The 27,295-nt window shown below is 42.9% G+C and overlaps 1 protein-coding gene across 2 annotated transcripts in view; it reads left to right on the top strand.

Annotated features, from left to right (window-relative positions):
• Nucleotides 1-27,295, top strand: part of ANKRD12 (ankyrin repeat domain 12) — a 418,715-nt gene that overhangs the window by 113,567 nt on the left and 277,853 nt on the right. Inside the window, exons 3-4 of one of the 2 annotated variants that reach the window (XM_069216611.1) lie at nt 1,496-1,643; nt 3,246-3,314. In XM_069216611.1, the coding sequence (XP_069072712.1) occupies nt 1,496-1,643; nt 3,246-3,314 (217 nt within the window). The remainder of the gene's footprint in view (nt 1-1,495; nt 1,644-3,245; nt 3,315-27,295) is intronic. The other variant, XM_069216617.1, reaches the window with a different exon arrangement.

Below are 27,295 nucleotides of genomic sequence, written 5' to 3'. Positions count from 1 at the left end.
CATCAACAGGTTTAGTGAGAAAATTGAAAATGTTCAGGCAAGAGCTCTTGCTCGAAAATTGGTGGTGTGCTAACCCCAGTTTCTTTGCTAACCCTGGATTAGCGCCCTCAGCTGTGGTGATTCAGTGCTTAAGTATTATCAGTGCCAATAAGTATTTCTGGCAGATATATGGTGGCAATAAAAAATTTTGATTTAAAAAAAAAAACCCTTCTGTATAATCTTAAAAGAACAGTGAGGACGCTATCTAGCAAACAGACATACTTAGAATGAGTATAAAAATCCTCATTACTTTTACTGTGTATCATAGCGAAAGACGATGCAACATTGTAGGATCTTTACTTGTAGTCATAAGCATAGAATATATTCCTGCATGCATGCAGCGACCCCTAAACACTTCATTTCCAGTCTTACCGTATACATTTACAGACGGGGAAAACTGTTGTTACCCAAATGCAGATCAAACGTCTATGGCTTTAAGAGGCCTGAATTTGTCTAAATCCTTTAAAAAAAAGAAAAAAAAAAATTCATATATAATATAAGGCAGCATTTCACTATGCTGCCACAAAAGTAGATCCTAAAAAAATAAATGAAATAATTTACACAACGGAAAAAAATATCTTGAGATGCCAAATATAGAGAACGGAAAATAATTACTGTTCCTTTAAGATGTAGCAGCTTCCACCCCTCAGCATGCCAGTGTCTTGGTAGTTCCCATAGAAGTGTTTGTGGGAACCCCCATAAACAGGCGAAAATCTTATACATCTGTGACTTCACTGAAGATAGATTCCTGAAATGCAGAACTAGAATTGCAGCTAAGTAACATTTGTTTCTTATTCTTGCAAATGCACTGTTGTCTTTGACTTGTTGTAAACTAAGCATAGTTAAAGAGCATGACTAAAAACATAAGATAAAGAATGGAAAGAAAAAGCATTGGCAACAAATAGTACTGGGTCAATGGCTCTGGTCCTGAAGTGCACTTTTTAAGTGGGTGTAGCTATGCCACTAACAGTGTAAGAGAGCCTGTTGCTGAAGTGGGCTGACACGTTGCCCCATTCTGTGCTGTGGGTGGTGGAAACATAATGTGAATGACAGTTGTAAAGACCAGTGAATTAATATGGTGGACTCCAAGCCACTGCATGTCTATTGGTATTTTTCTCTTGATTAAATGAAGCTGGTAAAACGGTTAAATCCATTTCTAAGTCAGACCCAAATATAATAGGGATGAACTACTAAAATACTTATATGAAAGATGTTTATTAACTTTCTGTAGTTTATATTGCATTCCTCTTAAAAACTGTTTTATTTTGAAGGCTGCATATTTGCATGGTTTTAAAGCTGTTGTTTGATTTGCTCTCATCACCAGCAATGGGAAGACACTGTAAAAATAAATAAAAAATAAAGTACTTCGTTTAGGTAACCCATTTAAAGAATAATATGAACCCTGTATAATTCTTTAGAAAGCTTACCACATTATGGCTTGTTTATTTTTCCTTAGAGCAAGGAAAAGATTACAACTTATAGTCGGACTCCAAAAATCGATAGGAGTGATGTTGGAAAGGATTTGAAGGATGGGTGTTCTTTGAAGCGTAAACTTCCTTTTACCATTAGTCCTTCCAGAAATGAAGACCAGGATTCAGACACAGGTAGCAACAGCTTGTTTTACTGTAATAATTCGGAAAAAATACTTTAATCACAACTTACATCGTCTGCCACAGGTGATGGCACATATTTGTTGTTTATTTTTTGTATTGCTTGATTATTTGTTTGCTTTTCGTTATGGGATTGGTATTTTTGTCAAGTGACTTTTGTGTAGCTGAAGCTGTGTTTGCATGCATCAGTTGTAGGGATAATCTTCTTTATCAAATGTAAAATTTCAGTGGTGGGACAGATGTAAGCATTCCACTACTGGTAGGCTGAATGGTAGCACTGTAGGTGTACTTTGAAATGTTACTTGTGTTAAGCAACATTTTAGAATGATTTGGTCCAACCTGACCAGCCAGAAGCAAAAACAAGGCCTTTATTCCACTTATAATAAATACCCATCTTTCAAAATTTTGGGTTGGTTTTACACTGTGCAAAAGCTATTTAGGTATGTGTGCATAATTTTACTATAAATACTGTATTTGTTTTGTATTATTTGTAAGTAGAGTGTAATGTGTTCATTGAAGCGGTAATCTATAACCTGGGTTTCAGAATAAGCATTCATGTACAGATAAGAGGAGGAAGGACTAAGGTGTGGATGTTATTTAATGTTAGAAAATAAGTGTGTAAAACACGTGAAGATTGTCACAGCATTATGGAAGACCAATGTGTATCTCAATGACTGTCAGTAATTTTTCTAGAATAAGATTGGTAATGTGTAATTTGTACAATCTGTCTTTAAAATGAATAAAACCATCTTTAAAGAAAGTATTGATGTACAGATAAAGTTCTTCTTTGGGAACCCTGAATTGGCGACCTTAGCTGTGGGGCTCCAGTGTTAAAGTATTAACAAAACCAACTTGTTCTACCAAATTTGCTCGTATTAACTTAGTTGATTAATTGTGCAAATCTTACTGTCCTAAAAAAACAAAAGAAGTAATGGAACTGTGAAGAAGCTGATGCATTTGCATTGTATTTTCAGATTTTAGCATACACATTCATTGCCAACGTTTAGTACTGGATCACAGATTGTAAAGAGGCAACCTTTTCTCATGTGATTTGATTGACAAATCTGTTCACTTAGCATAATTTCTCGTATTTCAGTGCTTTTTATGATTGCTTGAGAAGATGTTTGTTTCTAAAATATTGAATATACGCATATACGCTGGAGTGTAATGACCATGTACTCTTTGTGACTGCTATAACTTTGTGGCCTTATGATTTCATAGAAAACAGAAATTTAATAAAAATGCTGCCCCCGCCTTTGCCTATATGGCAGATATAGTCCCTGCAAACTAAGTATTTGTGTGAGAACTGACTAATGATGATATGGATGCACCTTAATAGTTTTTTCTTCTTTGCAATTGATGTTTACAAGTAAAGTATTAGCCACCAAAATCTGTTTATGCCAACTAGCTTGAAATGGTTTGTCAGTTCTTCAAGTGATGAAAGAATACTTTTTTTCAAGAAATTGTCACCTTGACTCCTGCTTGGAAATCCACTTGATAAATCGTCCTAGTGACGTTAAACTGTACTGTATACTGTGCTTTATTTCCTTTTGTTTTCTCCTCCCACCCCCTGTTTCTTTTCTTAACTGTTATTAGATTCTGATCCAGGAAACACAAGTGAAAATTGGGGAGAAAGGTTAATTCCTTCTTACAGGACATATTCAGGTAAAATTGATTATTTCGGTCGAGTACAACTGGCATTGTAAATTTTCTTCATGGATATTGAGCATTGTTTTCGTTTGTCACCTTTTTTTATTTGAGCATATCATCTTGCATATTCATAATGGAATGAGATTCTGCTTTTAAATATGAATAACATTTGATTAGTGGAGAACCTATAGTCATTATAATTCCCTATACTATTAAATCAGACTTTAGTTTGATGAAACTAACGGGAATGGGTCACAAAGATATCAACAATCACAAAGTGTTAATATAAGTCAGGGAGTAAATTAGAGTGTAATAGACATTGGAACATATGTAATTTATCCAAATTAGTGACTAAGTGTTTATGTTGGTCATCTGCATGCGAAAAATATATTTTTATACTTGCATTCGCAGACAAATTGACAGTTTATATTTTGCATGTACAATTAAGGGTACAGTGATTTGAAAGATGTTAAAATGTCTTTTAAGAATTAACGTGTAAATATGGCCCATTGTTCCATAAGGCAGTGCAGTGACTCTTGGAAGTCACATTATTGTCCCCCTATGAGATAGGGGGATCCCTGAACTCTTCCTTTATTTATTTGCTAATCCGTAAATAATTTTTGCAGCTTATTGGGCTCGCCATAGTGCCTTCAAGTGACTGACTATTTTGCCAGAAGCTGTCCCATTGTACCTAATTTCTGTTGGCAGGGAGCCTTAAAAAGGAGTGACTCTTCTGAATCCAGTTATACGAAGGACCTACCTCCACCTCAGTGCCCCTGGGGTTCACATTGACTGTGGCTAGCGAACCCTTTCCTGAAGAGGGCACTAGGATTCTAGAGACTGGATTACCTCATTGTAGACTGGCCAAATCATCTAGCTGGAGATGACAATTAAGGCTTGAAGATAACTATAGCACGATATCCAAAAAGGACATGCACATCCACTAAGGATGATGCAGCAAAGAGTGGTGGTATACCACTGTGTGACTGAGTTTGTACCATGAGGAAGTATTGGTCTCCGAAAAGGCCTCAGTCTTCAAGGGTTTATCCCTTAAACATCTACATTGACTGCTCCATCTAGATTCTCTCAGTTAGATGACATTATTGCCTTCTCTGGTGTCTTGATTAGAGATGCAACTAAGTTGCATATTTCTTTTCTAATATTATTTTTTTTTTTAAATGTATTCGATGATTTTCAGCATATATGTAGCAGATTATCCCATAGATCATGATATATAGCGGCAGTGCAGGGAAATCGCAGAGAATGGAGGAGAAGATGCAATCTTATTCACAAGTCCTAGCAAATACCAGTATCTGTTGATAGTTTTGAATGTAGGGATACAGGGTGGAGAGAAATGTTCCCTCTGATATATGTATGAAAAGGTCACCAAATGTGTTTATATTACATTAACTTTTACTGTAAGTGTGTCTCACAGTTTCTCTATTTTCAGCATCCATCTTTCACCTTTTATTTTTGAGACTGCTTAGCACCCGCCTTCAAGCCCTCTCAAGCTATCAGTTCTAGGTCTGCTGCACGTTATTTGTTCATGGAGTACAGGCAACTGGAGCAGGTTCAACATTCATAAAGTGTCTTTCACAACTAGTGTTATCAACAGTATACAGGGCAATACTGTGTTTCCACTATGTTATCTGCTACGCTAATCAAATGAATCATCTCAAGGTACAGATTATCTGTAACCTTTGTCAGTACTTGGAAGTGGTGCTGCCATATCACAGAACATGTTAGTTTATACATATGTGGACAACTGGCTACTGAAGCCAGAAGGAAGACAAGAGCTTCTTGATTTTAAAAGTGCCTAGTATGCAAACGGAAGACACCTCAGTAAGTTCAGTGCAAAACATATACTGTTTTGGAGCAAACAAACGTTTATAGTCCAAGATGAGATGATGTTTTATCTGCTGGAATTGTTATCTATTAGGGGAAAAATGCATCCTACGTCTTGACAGACTCACATTGAGGGCATTATGCATACCCCTAAGGCTTGTCATAGGATTAGAAATGTGTGAATTAGGTACTTGGGTAACTGGGAAGACAAACTAATGCTGTTGATTGCAGCTTACCAAGTTTGCTTGGTGCTGATTCCTTGTAACCTAATCACCACAACATCCCTTGTATTGAGAACTAAGAACTAATATGAAGATGCTCAGAACAGAATAGTGTCAGAAAGCCATGAGTTGGTTGACTCCAATACTGTCAGATATATTTTACCATTTAATCATTTATTGAGAATGTATTATGAGCTGTGTGCCTGTTGCATGGGAAGAGTAAATGAGAAACAATATATGAGTAGAAGATGGTAAAAATAAAACCAGTAAGTCACACTCCATAGGCAGTTGCATTTCAGTTCCTTTCCACTTCCTGCTACCTAGAGGTGGAGTGTGATTTCCTTTAAATAGTCCAAACTGAGAAAAACGTTCTTGCCCCATGCTTTAATCAGATTAATCCAGCTGGTTTAGCTCAGATTAATGTTTCCCCTATGTATCCATTGTGAGTCCTACTCAAATTGCAAGTTGAGCAGTAGCTAATCTGAGAGGAGGAGAGCAGAGCAGCAAAGTCTTCTGGTTTCTTCTGATCTAGTGTTGTCTTTCTGTCTAAAGGGTGAGATTATGCTGCTGCAGGTTTTGGATCATGTGTTCCCATAGTTTTCCCACTGTTAAACCTTTTGTTGAAAGACTCCACATTGATCCTGTTATCTGATGCCAGTTTTGGGTTGCAATATGGTTTGTAGTTCCGGAATCAAAGACCAGTACACACTGCAGATAATACAAGTTTTTAAATGATGCAAAAGGATTTAGTGGCAGCCAGTGTAAGTTTCAAAGGGCAGAATTATTTATTCTATCTTTTTCAATGCTAGGGTAAGCCTATACTGGCTACTAGAGCACCCACCACCCGACGTTAAATCATGGTATGCCTTTAAGTGAGAAGAAGAGTCTCTTTGAAAGACTATTCCTAGCCACATATTTGAACGTGGCCTACGTCTTCCTCCATCTGTTCAATATACAAGGGATATAGTTATAAAATCAGTATGAGATGGCATCTGATACCCATCTGTCTGGCGGCCATACATGGATCGCACCAGACTGTTGCCATCGTAAGATTGAAAGGGGCACAGTGGTGCATATGTGGTGGTCTTGCACGCAGTTCCAATTGTTTTGGAAAGCTGTAATATTGCTTATAAAGGAAAAAACAGGTTTTGCTTTACGATCGGACAACACAACTTGAGGGATACAGTAGAACACTCCAATTACCCTCTTGGTTTGAAATTTCATCTGAGGTTTGAGAGAGTGTGTGGCCAGAAAGTTAATCACCTGCATATACTGACTACTACAGCCCCCACCACTGGACACTAAACCATGGTATGCCCTTTAGTGGGGGGAAGAGTTAGGAATCTCTTTGGAAGACTCTTCCTAGTCACATATTTGAACGTGACCTATGTCATCCTCCTTAAGTTTAATATACAAAGGATATAGTGTTAAAATCAGTATGAGATGGTATCTGATACCCGTCTGTTTAGCAGCCGTGTATGGATTGCCCCTGACTGTTAGTAATTTAAGATTTAAGGTCCAGTTGTTTTGGAAAGCTGTAATATTGCTAATAAAGGAAATAACCGGTTTTGCTCTGATTCGATAACACAACCTTAGTGCTTAGGGACACAGGAGAACACTCATATTACCCTGTAACAACAATTGGGAAAAAGCTTGTTACCCAGCATCCTATTGCAGTTTATTGACCGTGGCGTGACAATGGAGGGCCCAAACTACCCTATCGATTCAGATACGGTGGTCTAAAGTATGATTCATATATGAAATGGAAAAACCTTGGATGAGGATACCATTGAAACACTGAATTAAAATTACCCTAGGCACATACCGATGGCGACGTATATACAGGTCAAAGTACATCTACCTTTTGGGACTACTGATGGGGATCACACTACTAAGATGGATTATAACTCTTATAAGGGATAACCTGGAATGTTTGATCATGTTGTATTTTATGGAGGTTGGTACTCTCAGGATTGGAATACTATGCAACATTGGTCTGCCTCTTTTTCTTTTCTGTTTTGTTATAGTTCATTTAACTTTGTTTTCATCAATGCATTTAGCAGTGCAATGGGGATTCTTTGTTTACCTACTGTGGTCTCCAGTTGTGCTGCCTTAGTACAAATATGATTAGGACTGCGTTTTGTTTACTTCATTATATACATATCTCATGGAGACTTCTAGTTGCAGATTCCTTACCTTTGAATTTCCCCAGGCGTCAGTCAATTGTGAAAAGAAACTGACGTCAGCGCACCAGGGTGGCGCCTATATTCGACCGCGACGCCATCACGGTGACAATGACACACGCGGAGTCGACTGACGCCACCTGACGGCATGCAGAGGGTACTGCTTGGAGAAAACTCTCTGGATCCAGACTGACGCCTGGTGAAATTCAAAGGTAAGGAATCTGCAACTAGAATATGTCTACCAGATATATCGTTACCGAAGGTAAGTAGCTTGTATGTTTTGCTTAGATCCTATTGACTATAATTCTGCCACCTCTATTGAGACGCAACGGCTCATTCTGTATGGTTGTATTATAGGAAAATACAGATTGCCTAATTAGCGTCAATGATAGGATAACTGTGGACAATTGAAATTTGTCAGTCAAGTGTGAACTTTGTCTTTTAGCTCTGGCCTTGGCTGGCTACTGAAGACCGTAATAACGTGCAGTGTACGTAATGTAGGAATCGTTCTGTCGAACTGGAAAATAATAAAAATCTGTTTAAAAAAAAAAAGAAAAAATCCATCTGAGGATGCTCAATCCCACAAGTCAAATGGTACAAATATGTTTTAAAAAGCCATGGAGATAGAAATGGAGGGCTCAGAATGATATCCTATCGGTAACTGAAGTAAAGTGAGCCTTTTTTACTTTCTTCTTACGATCTTGAAGGATTGCCCTTATCCATGCTAGAGCAAGACCCACAACACCCAATGTTTCTTTCGAGACGGTTGAGTAGAATGATGTGATCAACATAAGCTACTGAGATGCCTAAAATTATTAAATTTGTAGATTAGTTCTCATCCAGGGTTTCTAACTGGTCTAAATCCTCATTGCTGGTCATATAGGTGGGATAGTATTGTTTTTGTGTTGTTGCAGCTGTCTTGCAGTCTTCCTTTCTAGTACATTTGCCTCAATTGATACATTTAATATAGGTCAATAGCTGGACAGACCATTTGTGTCTGCCTTGGGTAATTTTTAGAAATGGGGTGATTTTTGCTTTTTAAAAGTTGACACAGCATGGTGACATAAAGTTAACATTGCCCTTAAGAACGTGGTCCGGAGAAGTATTCTGTAATTTTGCTTCTGGCTGGATAGGGGTATGTGGGAGCCGCTGAAGCTTTGATATTTGAATCCAAATGGCCATCTGATAGTCCTAACCTATGTCCTGAATGAGGCTAGATCAGGGTTACGCTTCCCACCTCTAAAAGTTCAGCCACAGCATATGGAAAATGGCGTTACCTTGCATCTTTCTTCACATTCATGTTTTTTAGTTCAAACACTTTTTACTGATTTTTATTAGGGGAAAAATGGGACTTCAGCTACAGAACAGGCTATAGAATAGGTTGACCCTGTTACCTGACCAGCACAAGTGGCTCCAATCACTATCTCAGAACTCTCCTTTATGAGCATTACCAGTTGAAGCCTACTCAGTCTAGCATCTAGTCAACCTACCCAGATGAATCTTGCTCAATCTCCATCCTTAAATATCTGTTGTTGGCTGTGGGTAAACATTAACGTGGTGAGCAGTGCCTCACTTTGTACTGGAATTATGTCAATGCATTTAAAAAAGAGTTTTTATTCACTTACTGAAAAAATGGGGCTGGACCCGCTGAACAGAAACTCTATCACACTACTTCCAGCCATAGCCAAGATCATGGATAAAACCTATTGTCTAATCATCTCGATTATGATCAAGCTGGTTATCCCCCAGTACATGGTACAGAATCTGCCTGGTAGCCATTTTAACATCAGTTGCACATGTGACAGCCCGTGGAACCAGTGTGAAGGGTCCTGCACCTTGCTTTCCTAGCTACTTTTGAAATGGTCAACCATGACATCCTATTTAGCCATCTTGAATCTTTATGGGATAGTCAGACACGCCCTGAAGTGATTTGCCTCATTCCTTATCAGCGACGGTCAATCCATTTCATTCTTCTTCTACCGGTCCATCAACCTTTCATTACTATGCAGGGTTCTACAAGGCTTAGCTTTGTCCCTTTTTGTTTAAGGTTTAAATGTAGCCACTGTGTGACTTGATAATCATTTGGGTTTGCAACATTAACCTATACAGGCAAAAGACATCTGCTGCTAAACTTCTATTCAATAACAACGAGGTTATAAATGGAATGATTGAATTAATCTCAGCCCCCAGGAATCACTTGGGCTGCATCACAATTAATCGTTTTACCCACTGTGCCCTTAGATAAAGGCCTGCATTGTGCAAATCAGTACTGACCCTGCTCTTCATGGGAACAGTCCATCCCAAACCGCCAGGCGACTTCCCTCCAGAAGGGAATACAAGCAAACTCAGACTGGTTTCGAACTTGTTAGGTCCCATCAGTGAGGTATTGTTGTGGGGTTATTTTAGTGCTTATGGGCACATTTATTTTAGCTCTAGGCCTGTGGCCTGTGCCCTTTTACTTTATTTAATGTATTTCTTTTGGGTAGAGCATAAGCATCAGCTCCATCAGTGCACCACAGTTCACACACTCCAAACCCCAGCCATGCCAGTGCCAGGAACCCCACACATGGTGTCTGCCAGAGCACCTCAGTTCTCGCAGTCAGTACACCCTGCTGCTCCAGTACAGGGACCTCTGGCACAGCTCCATTACTGCAACGCAGTTCAGACACTCCGAGCCCTCAGCCGTGCCAGTACAGGAACTCCACACACACACTGTCTGCCAGAGCATTTCAGTTCTTGCAGTCAGTACACTCTGCTACTGCAGTACTGGGACCCATCCATCAGTGCACTGCAGTTCACACATTCCAAGCCCTTATCTGTGCCAGGAACCCCACACATGCTGTCTGCCAGAGAACCTCAGTTCTTGCAGTCAGTACACTCTGCTGCTCCGTTACTGGGACCTTGCACACAGCTCCATCATTGCATCTCAGTTCACACACTCCAAGCCCGTCGACTGTGTGTCGGAACCCCACACCCGCTGTCTGCCAGAGCACATTAGTTCTTACAGTCAGTACACTCTGCTGTTCCAGTATTGGGACCTCGGGTGCAGCTCCATCAGTGCACCTCAGTTCACACACTCCATGCACTTAGCTGTTCCCCTACCACAACCACACACATGCTGTCTGCCAGAGCACCTCAGATCTTACAGTCTATGCCACTCTGCTTTTCCAGTACTAGGACCTCATGTGCAGCTCCATCAGTGCACCCCAGTTTTACCCCGGCAATGTGTTTCCCTTTACTGGGACCCCGCTCACATAACAGTTCCGTTACAGCAGCTCAATTCTAATGTTCAGTCCCACTGCCAAGCTAATACTAGACTCAAAAGAGCAAAACACAGCTCAGCCAATGCACCTCAAGTCTAACATCCAACACCACTGTTGATGGGAACCACCACAACTCCCCCAGAATCCATCAATTCTTAAATTCAGCGCACATTTCTTCTCAGTACTAAGGTTCACACACCGTCCCTTCAGGACTCCCTGCTTTTGTGGTTCAGAGGCTATGTGAAAGGAAATGCCTCCTTGGCATGGTTACCCCCTGACTTTTTGCCTTTGCTGATGCCAAGTTATGATTTGAAAGTGTACTGAGGCCTGCTAACCAGGCCCCAGCACCAGTGTTCTTTCTCTAAAACTGTACCTTTGTCTCCACAATTGGCACAACCCTGGCATCCAGGTAAGTCCCTTGTAACTGGTACCCCTGGTACCAAGGGCCCTGATGCCAGGGAAGGTCTCTAAGGGCTGCAGCATGTCTTATGCCACCCTGGGGACCCCTCACTGCTTGCCCGCTTGTGTGTGCTGGTGGGGAGAAAATGACTAAGTCGACATGGCACTCCCCTCAGGGTGCCATGCCAACCTCACACTGCCTATGGCATAGATAAGTCACCCCTCTAGCAGGCCTTACAGCCCTAAGGCAGGGTGCACTATACCATAGGTGAGGGCATAGGTGCATGAACACTATGCCCCTACAGTGTCTAAGCAAAACCTTAGACATTGTAAGTGCAGGGTAGCCATAAGAGTATATGGTCTGGGAGTCTGTCAAACACGAACTCCACAGCACCATAATGGTTACACTGAAAACTGGGAAGTTTGGTATCAAACTTCTCAGCACAATAAATGTACACTGATGCCAGTGTACATTTTATTGTGAAATACACCCCTGAGGGCACCTTAGAGATGCCCCCTGAAAACACACCCGACTTCCAGTGTGGGCTGACTAGTTTTGCCAGCCTGACACACACCAGACATGTTGCTGGCCACATGGGGAGAGTGCCTTTGTCACTCTGTGGCTAGTAACAAAGCCTGCTTCTCACCTCCCCCTGCAGGAACTGTAACACCTGGCGGTGAGCCTCAAAGGCTCACCATCTTTGTTACAGCACCACAGGGCACTCCAGCTAGTGGAGATGCCCGTCCCCTCCGGCCACGGCCCACTTTTGGCGGCAAGGCCGGAGGAGATAATGAGAAAAACATGGAGGAGTCACTTGCCAGTCAGGACAACCCCTAAGGTGTCCTGAGCTGAGGTGATTCTGACTTTTAGAAATCCTCCATCTTGCAGATGGAGGATTCCCCCAATAGGATTAGGGATGTGCCCCCCCTCCCCTCAGGGAGGAGGCACAAAGAGGGTGTAGCCACCCTCAGGGCTAGTAGCCATTGGCTACTAACCCCCCAGACCTAAACACACCCCTAAATTGAGTATTTAGGGGCTCCCAGAACCTAGGAAAACAGATTCCTGCAACCTGAAGACGAAGAAGGACTGCTGACCGGAAAGCCCTGCAGAGAAGACAGAGACACCAACTGCTTTGGCCCCAGCCCTACCGGCCTGTCTCCCCACTTCAAGCAAAACTGCAACAGCGACGCGTTCCCCAGGGTCCAGCGACCTCTGAAGCCTCAGTGGACTACTCTGCATCTAAAATGACCAAGAACTCCTGAGGACAGTGGCTCTGCTCCAAAGAATAAACATCTTTGTAACAAAGAAACAAACTTTAAAGGACTGCACGTTTCCCGCCGGAAGCGTGAGACTTCCCACTCTGCACCCGACGCCCCCAGCTCGACCTGCGGAGAACCAACACTACAGGGAGGACTCCCCGGCGACTGCGAGCCCGTGAGTAGCCAGAGTTGACCCACCTGACCCCCCACAGCGACGCCTGCAGAGGGAATCCAGAGGCTCCCTCCGACCGCGACTGCCTGCTTCCAAGAACCCGACGCCTGGTAAAGACACTGCACCCGCAGCCCCCAGGACCTGAAGGATCCGACCTCCAGTGCAGGAGCGACCCCCAGGTGGCCCTCTCCCTTGCCCAGGTGGTGGCTACCCCGAGGATCCCCCCTTGCCTGCCTGCTTCGCTGAAGAGACCCCTGGGTCTCCCATTGAAACCTATTGCCAACCCGACGCCTGTTTGCACTCTGCACCCGGCCGCCCCCGTGCCGCTGAGGGTGTACTTTTTGTGCTGACTTGTGTCCCCCCCTGTGCCCTACAAAACCCCTCTGGTCTGCCCTCCGAAGTCGCGGGTTCTTACCTGCTGGCAGACTGGAACTGGGGCACCCCCTTCTCCATTGAAGCCTATGCGTTTTGGGCACCACTTTGACCTCTGCACCTGACCGGCCCTGAGCTGCTGGTGTGGTAACTTTGGGGTTGCCCTGAACCCCCAACGGTGGGCTACCTTGGACCCAACTTTGAACCCTGTAGGTGGTTTACTTACCTGCAAAACTAACAAATACTTACCTCCCCCAGGAACTGTTGAAATTTGCAGTCTAGTTTTAAAATAGCTTATTGCCATTTTTGCCAAAACTGTACATGCTATTTTTCTGATTCAAAGTTCCTATGATACCTAAGTGAAGTACCTTTCATTTGAAGTATTGATTGTAAATCTTGAACCTGTGGTTCTTAAAATAAACTAAGAAAATATATTTTTCTATGTAAAAACCTATTGGCCTGGAATTGTCTTTGAGTGTGTGTTCCTCATTTATTGCCTGTGTGTGTACAACAAATGCTTAACACTACCCTCTGATAAGCCTACTGCTCGACCACACTACCACAAAATAGAGCATTAGAATTATCTCTTTTTGCCACTATCTTACCTCTAAGGAGAACCCTTGGACAATGTGCATGCTATTTCTTACTTTTAAATAGTACATCCAGGGCCAACTTCCTACACTATGCCACTGCCATACTGGGCCCCATTCACAGCTTTACTGGGGCAGATCCAGACTAACACTTGGCAACACCGACACATCAATACTAGTTCCACACATAACTCTATTAACATACCTCATTTCTGACCTTGTAGGCAGTTAACATTTCAGTACTGCAACCCACATACAACTCTGTGAGTGCGCCTCAACCCTGACCTACAACGCCCCATTATTCCAGTACCAGGAATTACACAGCGCTCCGTTTCTCATTCCTCACCCGCTGCCTTTGTTATACCAGCACTGGGCCGGGACACAGCTCTTTCTATACCCCCTATCCTGATCTGAAGCACCCCAATATTGCTGTATTGGGGTTCACATACAACTCTGCTAATGCACATCCTGCTGTTCTGCAGTGCCCCCTGCTGTTCTTCATTGACTTCTGTTTCAGGACGTGGGGGAGCCAATTAAATCTATTCTTAGCTGCTATCTTTATTTGGGAGGGTCTATTTCAACCGTCTCACTCTGTTCTTTGTTTTACTCTGTTTACTCTCAATGTTTTCTTTCTCCCACACTTTTCTCTTCTCTTTCCAGCTCTTAAAATCCACACTTTAACAGTTTCACTCTTTCATTCAACTATTTATTTCTACTCCTTTCCCTTTTTTTATTTCCCTATTCCTCTTGCTATCTCCTCTTTCAAACTAGCAAAAACTTGTTTATTTCTTTCCATGTTTCGTTCCTCTCTTTTTTTCTTCCTCAGGCGTTCATTCTTTTACTACTTTTTCTCTACCCTTCTTTCTTTTTTTCTCTTTGCTCTTTCCTTCGACTCAGTATGCGTCCTTTCACTTTTATTTTTAGATTTTTCTTCCTTCCCTTCTTTGGTGTTTATCTTATCTTTATCTGTCAGTTCACGTTTTACTATAAATCCCTATTTTTCCTGTCTGTATGTGGAAGCCACAAGTTACTTGTTGGGACCCGAAGTGTCAAAGTGGTTTTCCCATTCTGTGTCTGTGGGAAATGTCAGTACATACATGCCCTGGTTCGTTCGCTGCTGGTTTCCCTCACCATCTCTCTTTTTTCCTCTAATGTTCATTTTTCTCTTTCTTTTCACACTTTTCCTTATTTTTTTCCTCTTTATCTTTCGTCCGCTAGCTTCCTTCTCTTTTTCTTTTGCCTCACACATTTGCTCTATTTCTTCTGTTAGTTGTGTTTTCATTTTCTCATTCTCTCTCTCTATTTCTTCTTTCTTTTATTTCTTTGTGACCCCTTCTCTTTCTTCCTTTTGTCTGGTGTATTCTTTTCGCTGCTCCTCTCTGCTCCACCCGCTTTCCCTCCTGAGGCTTAGTTATCAATGGAGCAACAGGTGCAGTGGAACCAGGGCCCAGAGACCTATGCACCTCACTCAACTCTAATTACTGCTGTATTTTCCCCACTGAAATTGCAGTCAATCATTTTCCTTTCTTACTCCAGGGCCCATGACAGTTACTATGCCACTTGTCCTCTCCATCTTTACCCCCGACTCACTCTTTCCTTTCACCCTCCAATCCATTCCAAATGATATTTTTGTTAAGGTGTTTTGAGCATTACACTCTTAATGCCAAAAGCTGATTTCTGATAAAGGTTTATATGATAATTGTATATGTTTTAAGATAGAGGAAGAAGGTAAATAGAAGTGGTTTAGTTAAAGGCTGGGCCACTCTAATTATATTGCAGGAAAAGATGAAATTATGAGGCAGGGTTGACCAATTTATGTGGCAAGGACATTCCAGTTATGAATTTACAATGCCAGTAGCTCTAACTCAAGAAAATGCAAGACCTGTTGCATTGCAAATGCTTGTTATGATTTTAGCAAAAGCTTCATTTTAGCAGTGGTGTTTTATTTTTATCAGTTCCCATTCTATGCAGAATTTATCAGTTGTTTTGCATGACATTTCATCGTGTGCTCAGCCCACGGCTGTACATGATAATTTACTGAATATTGCCTGTCGAAGAGTACAATGTCTGCCCTACACAGAAAAGGCGCATTATCACGTCAAGGCAGTTCTCAACACAACAACACGTTTTGTTATAAAACAACAAGCAGCCACAAACAAGATTAGAGGGGAACATTCCAGCCAGCCATTTTATGGTGTACTATGTTGTCACAGCTCTATTGAACTTGGCTTTGTCGCTTCAACTACCTGGGAGCACTACCAGCAGACCAACAGGCAAACCCTGCTTATTATTCAGGTATGGGGATGGGTCTTCTTGCAGAGACTAGTATGGACAGATTAGGGCTAACACTGCTATCACTCACCAGTGTGACAAGATGCTGGAACTTTTTATCTGTTTCTTATTTCTTGTCACAATAAGTGTTGGGTCTTATTTTCCCAATAATCACAACTCATGCCTCTTTACGTAGAAAGCATTTGCTTCACTAAATATATTGACCCAAATCCTGCTTCTGTTTGTCTTTACATGTATGAGACTTATGTAAATGAGAGAAAGGGATAAGATCTGTTCTACCACGACTTCCCTGAGAAGTCACAAAGTGTCATGTGTAAGGCTGCCACAAATCACCTTTACTTCTAGGTTTTGGTGAGGTGCTACTAGCTTGTCAAAAGGGTTAGGCCGACAGCTATCAGATGGTGTGAGATAAGACTCAGTCCTCACACTCAGTGCTGCTGCAGCCCAAATCTAGCAGTCTCGTCCCCATGACAAGGGTCCTATGACATGGCACCACCAATGTTGGTTAAGCACTAACTACAGATTTCCCAAGTATCTCTGTCTCTTTACATGCTAGAGGCACCTTAATCCCCTTATACGCAGACGTCGGTGGTATTACTGTAATATCTTCCTCAGCTAAATAGGTAGTACCTATTTTAGGCTGTAGGTTTATCAAACTTAAGGATTTCCCTGAATTGGTGTTTTTATCTCTCAACTGACCATTTTTCAAATACGGCGAACCCTCAATGGGTAGCAATTGCAGCAAACATGAGACTTCCTCTCACAACACTTATTAAATCATGGGCTCACCGCTGAGGATGGGGAGGTCACATTCCTAGTAGGGGCTTACGAAGCATTTCAAACTGAAATTTTCTATGCTTATGTCGCTTTTCCAGCAGCAGATGGGAACACACACACACATTTCACCATTACACAATAGCAAATACACCTGCACAATACCGACCATATGCATATTTAGAAATACCATTATGCTTCCAAGAACACCACAATTGTCTTCATGGCGCCCTGCCACACATTCCCCAAAATGTTGGAATAGGACCATTTAAGTAATGAAGGTACTATGTGGCCAGAATTGGCCACATATGCACCACACTCTAATGTAGGAAACTTACAAGTAGCGGACATTCGCCACGCCATTATATAATCATTTAGTACAAATATATAGATGCTTAATACAATTTGTAATGCAGAGTTTAAACACCGCCCCGTCAAGGGCTGCTCCAGTGCAAACACATTGTCCAACTACATTTACAGCCTAAACAACATTGTGTCTTCTCCAAATGAAAATGTCATGTCATTTTTACACCATGGACAGAGTGAACTTGGGTCCATTATGCAGCTGGAGTGGACATTACAAGTTCTTAAAAATGGCCACATGCTCTGGTGATACGTTAACACCAGAGAGTTGTTTGCTGCATTTAATTTGACACAAAAACAACAGTTAATGGCTAAGAAAGAAGCAACTTACTTCATGCCTAACATTGAAAAGCTATACAAACTTCCTTTTACTTTGATGGAAATTTCATCTGCAGTATGGGTAATACACGGAGGAATTAATCTGCCCATTTCAACATTTCAGTTCACTTTGTGTTTAATACTCAGTCCCGTGGGTAGTTAGCATCTAAGAGATAGTAACATTCATGAGATGTGGAAGCTAGCATTTATTTACAAATGTTCCAATGGTATGAAAGAGGTCTTCCTTAGCGGCAGTAAATGGGAGACTTCTGTGCGCCACTTGATGATTTGTAAACAGTTGTCCTTGCACGGATATTGTAAGGCTTCAGTGGCAAACTTAGCTTGTTATCTGAAGGGTGTGCCTGTCCCTTTTATACGATCAGTGTTCCATGTGCTTTTGAATGTGAGTTATGTTATACTGAACAATCAGCGCTGTTGTGGTATGCAGGCCAACATAGCCTACAGGGTTTCAGTCTCCCAAAATTGTGGCTTGTTGCAGAAAATGTGCTTCCCCCCCACACACGATTAGCAGACATATGGCCTCATATTGTTACTTCTGATGTAAATTTTGACAAGCTGAAAAGACTCTGAAGGCTCTATGTGAACTGACTTGTGTTTTCAATGAGTAACACCGCTGGTATTGTATACTTTTTTGCGACTGTTGGTTCTGGTTTTGTCAGCACCTTTCATACTGTTTTTGGAGTAATACCTTCAGCCGTACACTCACTGTTTTTGAGTGTCTTTGAAGGATGCTCAGTAACCTTGGCATTAATTGGCTGTATTCTGCTATTGCTGTTTTTTATTCAGAATAGTTGAACATCACATCAAAGAGGAATTATGGCACTTCCAACCGACCAACTGTGTCGTGAACACATGATGTAGCACTTTGGAGCACCACTCCTGGAATAACTGGAGTCGAACTGGTCACTGTCGTTCAGACTGGTTCTGAATTGTATGCAGCCTGTCTCTTGATGCTTGTGATGCCATTCGACCTTGTACCGGAGGTGTATCTTGCTCTGCAACTCATACCTTTCTTGGATGAGAGTCTGCTGGTGTTCTCAATGAGGGTTCATTGCCAGACATGCCCATTGAGATTGCAGTTGGTGCGAGATACTTCCTATGAGCCGCCCTTTGTGGATCTTGTGGCTCCTGGTGCTATAAGACCTGGTACTGCATGGAATGCTGGTGTGGACCTATGGCTGAGGCACCAAAACAAAAGAGTGCTCCCTCGCTTTCTTCGCTAATAAGCTTGTTAACTTATTGCCTGCCGAAGTGGGATCTTTCCTGGATTCCATCACCATTGACAATATTGATGATATTGGTGATTTTTTGCGAGATCATGACTATTGCGGAACATTGACATTTGACCTTAGTTTGCATTTATTTTTGTTAAAATTCTGAATTGACCATTTTAATTCGGCCTGACTTCAGTCCATCATGCTTGTCACCATGAACATTTTATCTCTTCTATGTACATTTTAATGCACATTTTAGCGTGCTTTTAAATTATAGCTTAGGAGTAGTGATTTTAGTAAAGAAGTTTTAGAATTGACCTCTGCACTCTAGCACCAACAATGGGGAGGATGTTGTAGGGTTATTTTAGCTCTTTGCATGGGCACATTTGTTTTAGCTCTAGGCCTGTGCCCTTTTTATTATTTCATTTCATTTATTTGTGTTTTATTATTTTAGCAAAAGCTTCATTTTAGCAATGATGTTTTGTTATTTTTATCAGTTCTCATTTCATGCTGAATTTATTAGTCCTTTTGCTCGACATTTTATCTTGTGCTCAGCCAAAGGCTGTACCCTACAAAGAAAAGACACATCACCTCAGTATTTCACACAACATAGACGCTTGAGGGATAAATACAGTATATTTACTTTAACAATAGTACATCAATTATTATTGTGTAAATGCTGCACCTGCTCCACATAATTCATTTAATTTAAATAACTTTAATCATCAAATCCTGTAGAATATATACCGGTTTACACCACAATTGCAAATCAACAAGACTCACTTGAACAACCATATCTCGGACAAATAAACACCCATAAATGTGTGATATCCAATTCTTTGTACAATGTCCTTATTTACAAATGTTTCACAAGTGACGGCCAAATGTAATGTCCATCTATTCTTCTGGACCGTCATACCAGGTAGTTCAGCGCGAAGACACTATTTGCCTTGGTCCAACTCCTACTTTATGGACTACAAGCTGATGGTCTTCTTACTAAATTGTCTCTTTGCTGATTTTGTTACGGACTCCTATTGTACAAAATATGTCGATTGCCTTCGGCCTCCTCCCTTACGGCCTCTTCAAACAACGTAAGGATATTGTATTAGTAGCTTATGGTCCACGCTGAGGGCGCTAATTCCCCTCTAACCGCCATGGTCCAAAGCGTGAGACAAATGGACCCTCAAAACGGGGGGCGGAGGTTGTTCCTGATGGACACCCGATCCTTCAAACTTGCTGCTGCGGTTAAAGATCACTCGCTGCTTACTCTAAGCAACTCTAGGACTTGGCCTTCTCGCTCCAACCACCAGAGAGGACTGCAGCAGACCAACAGGCAACCAGCCTGCTTATTATTCAGGTACGGGATGGGTCTTCCTTGCAGAGACTATTATGGGCAGATTAGGGCTAACACTGCTATCGCTCTCGTGTAGATTTTTTGTAGTGCAGGTAGGGATTTTAGATTCACTAATGTGACAGGATGCTGGGACTTTTTGTTTCTCATTTCTTGTCACTATGATAAATGTGTCCTAATAATCGCAAGTCATGCCTCTTTACATAGAACGCAGTTGCTTCAATAAATATTTGGAGCCAATTCCTGCTTCGGTTTGTCTTTGCATGCATGAGACTTATGTATTTGAGAGAAAGGGGTAAGATCTGTTCTACAGCGATTATGTTGGGTAATTAGCAGTGCATGGCTATGGTGCAAGGTACAGTTACCCTAAGGTTAGCTATAATGTCCCTGTAACCTTTGTTTTTGTCAGTGAATTTCCATGTTTTTTTTAACGTAAAGTAATTTTCATTAATATACATTAATTCAGCCACCATGGTGCACAGCAGCATTTGGCCCTGCTGCCAACCCTAACCGCTTTCGGCCGTGCGCAGTGGGGGGCCTGGCCCTGCAGCCATCCCCGTGCTGCATGGGCGCGTGGCTCCCCTCCCCAGGGTTGATCTCGGCCCAGGCGACCCCATGCCCCGGGGCCCTACCATGTGACCTGGGTGCCACCCAGTGACAATGTTGGGGATCACAGGAGAGCCTGACGGCCCTGTGCTCCAAGCTGGCTCCTTACCACCTCTGGGAGCTGGCATTGCTGTCACAGAGAGAGAGAGCTGCTAAAGCTGCTCCCTCTCTGTGAGAGCAATGTTTCCCCTGTTTCTCTGCCTCCATCTCCGTGGGCAGGGAAACAAAGGAAACCTCCGCTCGCAGTGAGGGAGAGCTGTTTGGCAGCTCTCCCTCACTGCAAACGGAGTGTTTGCTCTGACTTGGTGGGAGCCGTCAGCTTTATATGAATGTGTGCATGATTCACACGCAAATGCACAGAGAGTAGTATGATATTTATTATTTTTGCTGAGTGTGGGAGAGGGGCCATGATGCATGAGAGCTAATTTATGCAGTATTTTAAAGCCACATTGTAAACACATTGTGGCTATTAGGAGAGTTACCTCCCTGTCCAAAACAATTATTACATGCAGTCTGTAAGGCAGTAAAAAGAGTTTCTCGTGTCATTTTTACTATACTGTGGCTATAATCTCCAATTTAAGATTTGCACTCTAGTATGTGTAAATGTGCATTTATTAGTACAGTTGATCTAAATGACATATTATTGTGCCACATTTATGTTCATTGCCATTTCATAAATTTACATAAGACTTTGTTGGAGTTGGATGGAATTAAAACTTGAGGTCTGCATTTATTATCCCTTCCACAGGAAGGATGCAATCTACACCCAGGATATTTGCATAAGATGGACCTAATTCTATATTTTTTACTGAGTGACTTCAAGACTTTAGGGTCATCAGATACAGGGGCTTATAAATGTATTTTTGCATATGTGTGATTAGCCGTCTGCCTTCACCTATCCGTCTCAGCAGAAATGAGACTTCTCATAACTTAGATTTCTTCACAATAAGAGCTACCATCTCATTTATGTGGTGTGGGTGAGCAAGTCGTGTCATTGACTTAGGGGATCACGTGCTTCTGGTTTCCTAATATCTTTTAGTTTTCTGCATAAGTATCAAATCCCTCTTGAGTTTGTGACAGTATAGTCTAATATTTCCTTGGTTTTGCCAGATGATTCAATCCTTTAGTAATTAACCGAACCATATTGGTGCCCTTCTCCCTCTGTCACCATCCCTGTGCACTAAATATAAATACATCTCTAGGAGTCAGCACACTACCAGCAGTAGTATCACATTAGTAAAAAAATATATATTTCTTACAAAGCAGTGTCCGATAGTCTTATCAGCTTTGACTGTGCAATTATAACATTCAGACCCTGTACAGTGTGCGTTCAGTGACCATAGAATCTTGAATATATTAGCTGATCAGTGTCAGTGACAGAATAACTTATTCCAACAGTTAATGATGAAATGACCTAGAACTGTTTTATGGATAGCATTAAAAAACATATGTCAACATCTTTGGGTATATCTCCCTTAACCCATTGTGACAATAGCAAGAAAAACATTATTTGCTGTGTAGTGTAAATAATTGGGTAGTTACTAACCTATTAAGTACTTTGGAAGTATCATACATGTAACAATGCACATAACTTAGTAGTGACACTGTACTAGAAAATGAATGGCATTGATGCCATTAGCACCTTCAGGTCAGTCTGTCAGTCAGGAAAGGTTCTGAAAGTGTAGAACAGACGACTAAAATTTTATTTAAGAATGTTTCCAAGCGGACTGAAAAGAGTGACTTTCTTTTTATGCAGAAGACTGAGACCTGAAGGACAAGCACAGCAAATCGTAGATTCATGCCTTTGGGGCTTTCCAACAGTGAGGAAAAGACTGTTTGAATTTGACTGTTTCCTTTGCGTAGTCCTAGGCAATACCAATCTAGACACCTACCCACTCGACCTATTGTACTGACCTTATACGAGTTCAAATCTATTCTGTATGCTCCAGGCATAAGGGACAAAAATGAGGGCTCTCTGGGTTTTTGTTCTGCTATTTTTGTGAGCTAGTGCGTAGTATCCCGGCGTGCCATCTCAATCTCAGAGATTCTTTAAAATGAAATGCCAAGCGTGTTGGGAATTTAGGCCGCCAAAAAAAAGTGATGAAGTCCGATCAAATATTTTGCAGTTTTGCTCCCACCCCTGTAGGAATGGCAGCCTATAAATATCCCAGATAGCATAACAGTGGCTATTGTCAGTCATTATCCTACGTAAAGCCTGAATAATTTCTGCCAGCAAAAACTAGATCTCATTCAGCTAGAAGAGAAGGGGCAGTGTTTCCCTTCTAAAAAAGAAAAATTACAAGTGCAGAGATCTGTCGAGCTGCCACCTGCAGATCGTTCTATGTTTGAAAATCATTATGACCCTAAATTAACACCTGAACAGATGCTAAACTGTAGCAGGTGTCTCTGCAAGACCTGTTTGGGTAGAATCTTATTATTTAGTTATTCTGTAGAAGTCCAGTTTATGTCCCCTCTTTTTTTGGAGAGGAGTATTTCTAGTTTTCTATCTTGGAAATCTTCAATAAATAATGGCCAGCCAGCTGTCCTCTAAGGGAAACCTAGAGAATGGGCGTAAATGGACACCCGTGTAATAAGAACCTAGGGCCAGATGTACGACCCCAAGAGTTGCAACTAGCAATTTGCAACTCATTTGCGAGTTGCAAATTGGGAGCCGCAAACCTTATGTACAACAGTGTACTTTACTCTGGTTGCAATTCGCAATGGGGTCGCAAATGACCTACCTCATGATTACTCATGAGGTAGGTCGCAATTTGCGACCCCATTGGGAATGGCCCCCCTCACAGGGATGTTGGCCTGCTGGAGACAGCAGACCACCATGTCTGTGACTGCTTTTAAATAAAAGTGTTTTTTTTTTTTTTTTTTTAATGCAGCCCGTTTTCCTTAAAGGAAAACGAGATGCATTTCAAGAACAAAAATGAAAAGTTTTCTTCTCATTTTTTCAGAGCAGGCAGTGGTCCTTGGGACCACTGCCTGCTCTGAAAAAATATTTTTGCTGCCATTCACAAAGGGGAAGAGGACCCCTTCCCGTTTGCGAATGGGTTAGCACCAGTTTGCAACTGGTGCTAACTGCGATTGTTTTGTGACCGCATTCACGGTCACAAAACAATGCTACATCATGCTGCGACTCGCAATTAGGACGGGAACGCCCCTTCCAAATTGCGACTCGCAAACCTATTTTGTGATTTGGTAAATAGATTACCTAATCGCAAAAGAGGGTCTGTACATACAAAAATGTTTTTTTTTTTCCTTTCGCAAACGGTCCGATTGAGCGTGTCGGTAACTTATGGTTGGGTTGAAAATTCCATAGTAAACTATTTAAAAAAATTTTTTTTTTTGCTAATATGGTTTTTGCTTTGTGACAAATTTGCATGCAGAAAATGCAGCAGATGTATGCATCCAGTTCCGGTTGCTTGTTACAAATTTCATACAGATTGGTCAAATTGGAACAAAGTTATGTGTGGCGATCTAAAAATAGGATTTTCCCTATTCTGACAGAGATTTCTAGTTGCAGATTCCTTACCGTGGAATTTTCCCCAGGTGTCAGCCTGATCCTGAGATTTTTCTTTGAGCAGTACCCTTGCGTGCTGTTAATCGATTCCGCATGCGTCGTTGGTGTCCTGTTAGCTGTGATGATGTCACAGTTGTATATAGGCACCACTGCAGCGCTCCAACGTCAGTTCTTTTCTTTCTGCGCCAGAATACACGCAGATCCTGAGAGCTACCCTCAGTAGTGTTTTGACTGACTTCGACCGTTTTGTCATTCTTTGACATTTTTTGGTGCTTCAAGGATTTCGGTTTCAAGCCGTGTGACTCCTGTCACTGCATGATATAGGTGACTGATCCACACCTTGGTTGTTTGTGGTGCCTAGAGCGCAACCATGACCCTGAAGTGGTGCTCAGGGTGCCGGGTCATGAACCCAAAAGCTTTCAGGGAGCGGTCCCTAAAGCTCATGGCGGCCTGGTGCTCTACTCTGCGTCACTCCGGGTCTCGATTGAGAGGAAGGCCAGGAGACCTCTTGGGGAGTCACTACCACTTTTGTTTGTCCCACTCGTAGAATTCTGTAAGGTCATGTGCCTCATTTTTGGGCAGGCCAACCCTTCCGCGACACCTTGGGCTCAGTGGAGTCGGAAGGGGTGCCCTTGGCGTCAGCCCCAATTTCTGATGGCCTCCTCTGAATCCGTTGTTGGATTTGTGCCAACGCAACCCTCCCAGGCAAAGACGTGGACACTTCTGACTTCGGTCAGGCCCACGATCAGCATCGAACCCATACTTATACCCGACTCCGACCCGAGGGCAGACTGATGTTGATCGACGGAGATACATTCCCCAGTTTGAATCCTTATTCTTATGGGTACAGGGAAAGTGTGGAGGGGTCGCTAGACCCTTTAGAATTCCAACAGGAAGACCCTGAAATGGACTGGGCACAGGAATTGAGTTAAGCTAGTGTTATGGATACCTCTCCTGCTGCTGGCATGATTTCTCTCCCTATCATGGCTACGGAGGACAGAGAGTTGTATTATATGTTGGTGAGAAGGGTGACTGAGGTCCTCGACCTGGAGCTACCTTCTGTGGCAGTCAGGACCAACCTCCTAACTGAGTTGCTTCAGCCTGGGGCTTCCACCTCGGCACCCTCCTACCTTTTTAATGAATCCCTCACTGTATGTCCTACTGGGTACCTGGTCTAGACCCAGCACAGGGGCTCCTGTGAAAAGCACAATCGACTGCCTCCATCGGCCTGCACTGCCCTATGCCGAGAGTCTTGTCATCCAGGCTTCTTCTTCATCAGGCGCATTACCATCCGCACCTCTGGATAGGGAATCAAATAGACTGGATCAACTTGGGAAGAAAAATTTATTTTCCTCCAGTCTTGCATTGCTGACTGTGAACACAGCATGCCTTTTGGGACGCTATTCCCATACCCTATGGGATACGGTCACGCAGGTGCTGCCTCTGGTCCCGGAGGAGGCCTGGGCCGTTCTTTCCCAAGCCTTATCTGACAGGAGTTACGCAGCCAAGTTCACCATATGTTGTGGGCTGGACACAACCGATTCATCTGCCAGATCACTTGTGTTGACTGTGGCCTTATGGCACCATGCTTGGTTGAGGACATCTGGCTTTTCTGGGGATGTCCAGCAATCACTCATGGCCATGCCCTTCAATGGCCCCCGTCTCTTCGTAGACAAAGTGGGCTCTGAGCTTGAGCGCTTTAAGGAGTCCCGGGCTACGGCTCGCTCTCTTGGCCTAGCAGCCGCTCCTCGCCCGCCACAGTCTGCTTTTCGCCCCTTTCGTGGCTACTGAAGGGGCACGCAACCATGTCCATTTCCCTCCAGCCTTTTGAGCCGCTCAGGCGCCACAACCTGTGTGTGGCTGTAGACATAGGATCCCACATCCTTGTGAATAGGGAGCCAGCGGTCCACCCAGTCCACCACCGCCCCCGTTGCAGCCTCCAAACCTTCCTAGTCCATCGCTCCATCCTGGATAAGTTGGAGGCGGGATCCGCCATCACCTGCTCAACTGGTAATCCATTATAATACAGGTGTGTTTTGCAAATAGTCCAAATGGAGCTCCTCTCTCCCCTTCGAGTCTACCCATCTGGCCATGCCACCATCTTGCAATCGCCTATCGGGGGATTACTTGGCACTTCTCTGCAAGGAAGCTGTGGCTCTCTTGGCCAAGGGAGCTATAGAGAGGGTCCCTATGCCAGAAGTAGGTTGTGGTTGTTAGTCCTGCTACTTCCTGGTGCCCAAAAAGGACAAGGGTCTTTGCCTGATCCTAGACCTCCGGGCCTTCAATCTCTTCTTCAGGACCTGAGCTAGAGTGGGCATCTTTCTATCTGCCTTGGACCCTGAAGACTGGATGGTAGCGCTGGACTTGCAGGATGCCTACTTCCATATTCCTGTCCTGCCTGTTCAGACGTTCCTTGCAGTTCGTGGTAGGTCACGAGCACTTTTAGTTTACCATGCTTCCCTTTGGCCATACTAGCACACCTTGGGTGTTCACGATATTGATGACTGGCCGCAGCTTATCTGAGCAGGCTAGGGATTTCAGTCTTGCCTTTCCACGATGACTGGCTGTTGAAGGCAAGCTCGCCCCAGGCTGTTGTCTCCCACCTCCAGACTATTTGCTGGGGTACACTATAAACATGCTGAAGTCACACCTGACTCCCTCTCAGGCGCTCCCTTTTATAGGTGCTGTTCTGAACACAGTGCAGTTTCAGACCTATCCTCCCGAAAAGCAAGTCCAGGATATTCAGGCTATGATAATGATGTTTCAACCTCTATCATGGGTTTCAGTGAGAATGACTCTTAGGCTGCTGGGCCTTATGGTCTCCTTCATCCCACTGGTGACACATGCCATATGCGGATTCTGCAGTGGGATCTGAAGGTCCAGTAGGTGCAGCATATGGAGAATCTCTCTGACATGGTCCAGATCCCAGAGGGAACTGCACAAGATCTGCAGTGGTGGCTTTTGAATTGATATTGAGTCGGAGGCAGATCCATCTCACAGTAGTGACATTTCCATCACTCCTGGGATGGGGTGGCCAAATGGGGAAGGTGGAAATCCCAGGCGCTTCTGGAACTTAGGGCGATCAGGCTTGCATTGAAAGCATTCCTTTCCTCTCTCCAAGGGAAAGTAGTGCAGGGGTTCATGGACAACACCACTGCCATGTGGTACTGCAACAAGCAGGGCGGAGTGGGGTCGTGGATCCTTTGTCAATAGGCTCTGCATC

Source organism: Pleurodeles waltl, chromosome 2_1 (genome assembly GCF_031143425.1).
Source record: "Pleurodeles waltl isolate 20211129_DDA chromosome 2_1, aPleWal1.hap1.20221129, whole genome shotgun sequence".
In the NCBI taxonomy this organism is placed as follows: domain Eukaryota; kingdom Metazoa; phylum Chordata; class Amphibia; order Caudata; family Salamandridae; genus Pleurodeles; species Pleurodeles waltl.
Note: the sequence above shows the minus strand (reverse complement) of the source record. Positions and strands in the feature narration are given on the sequence as shown.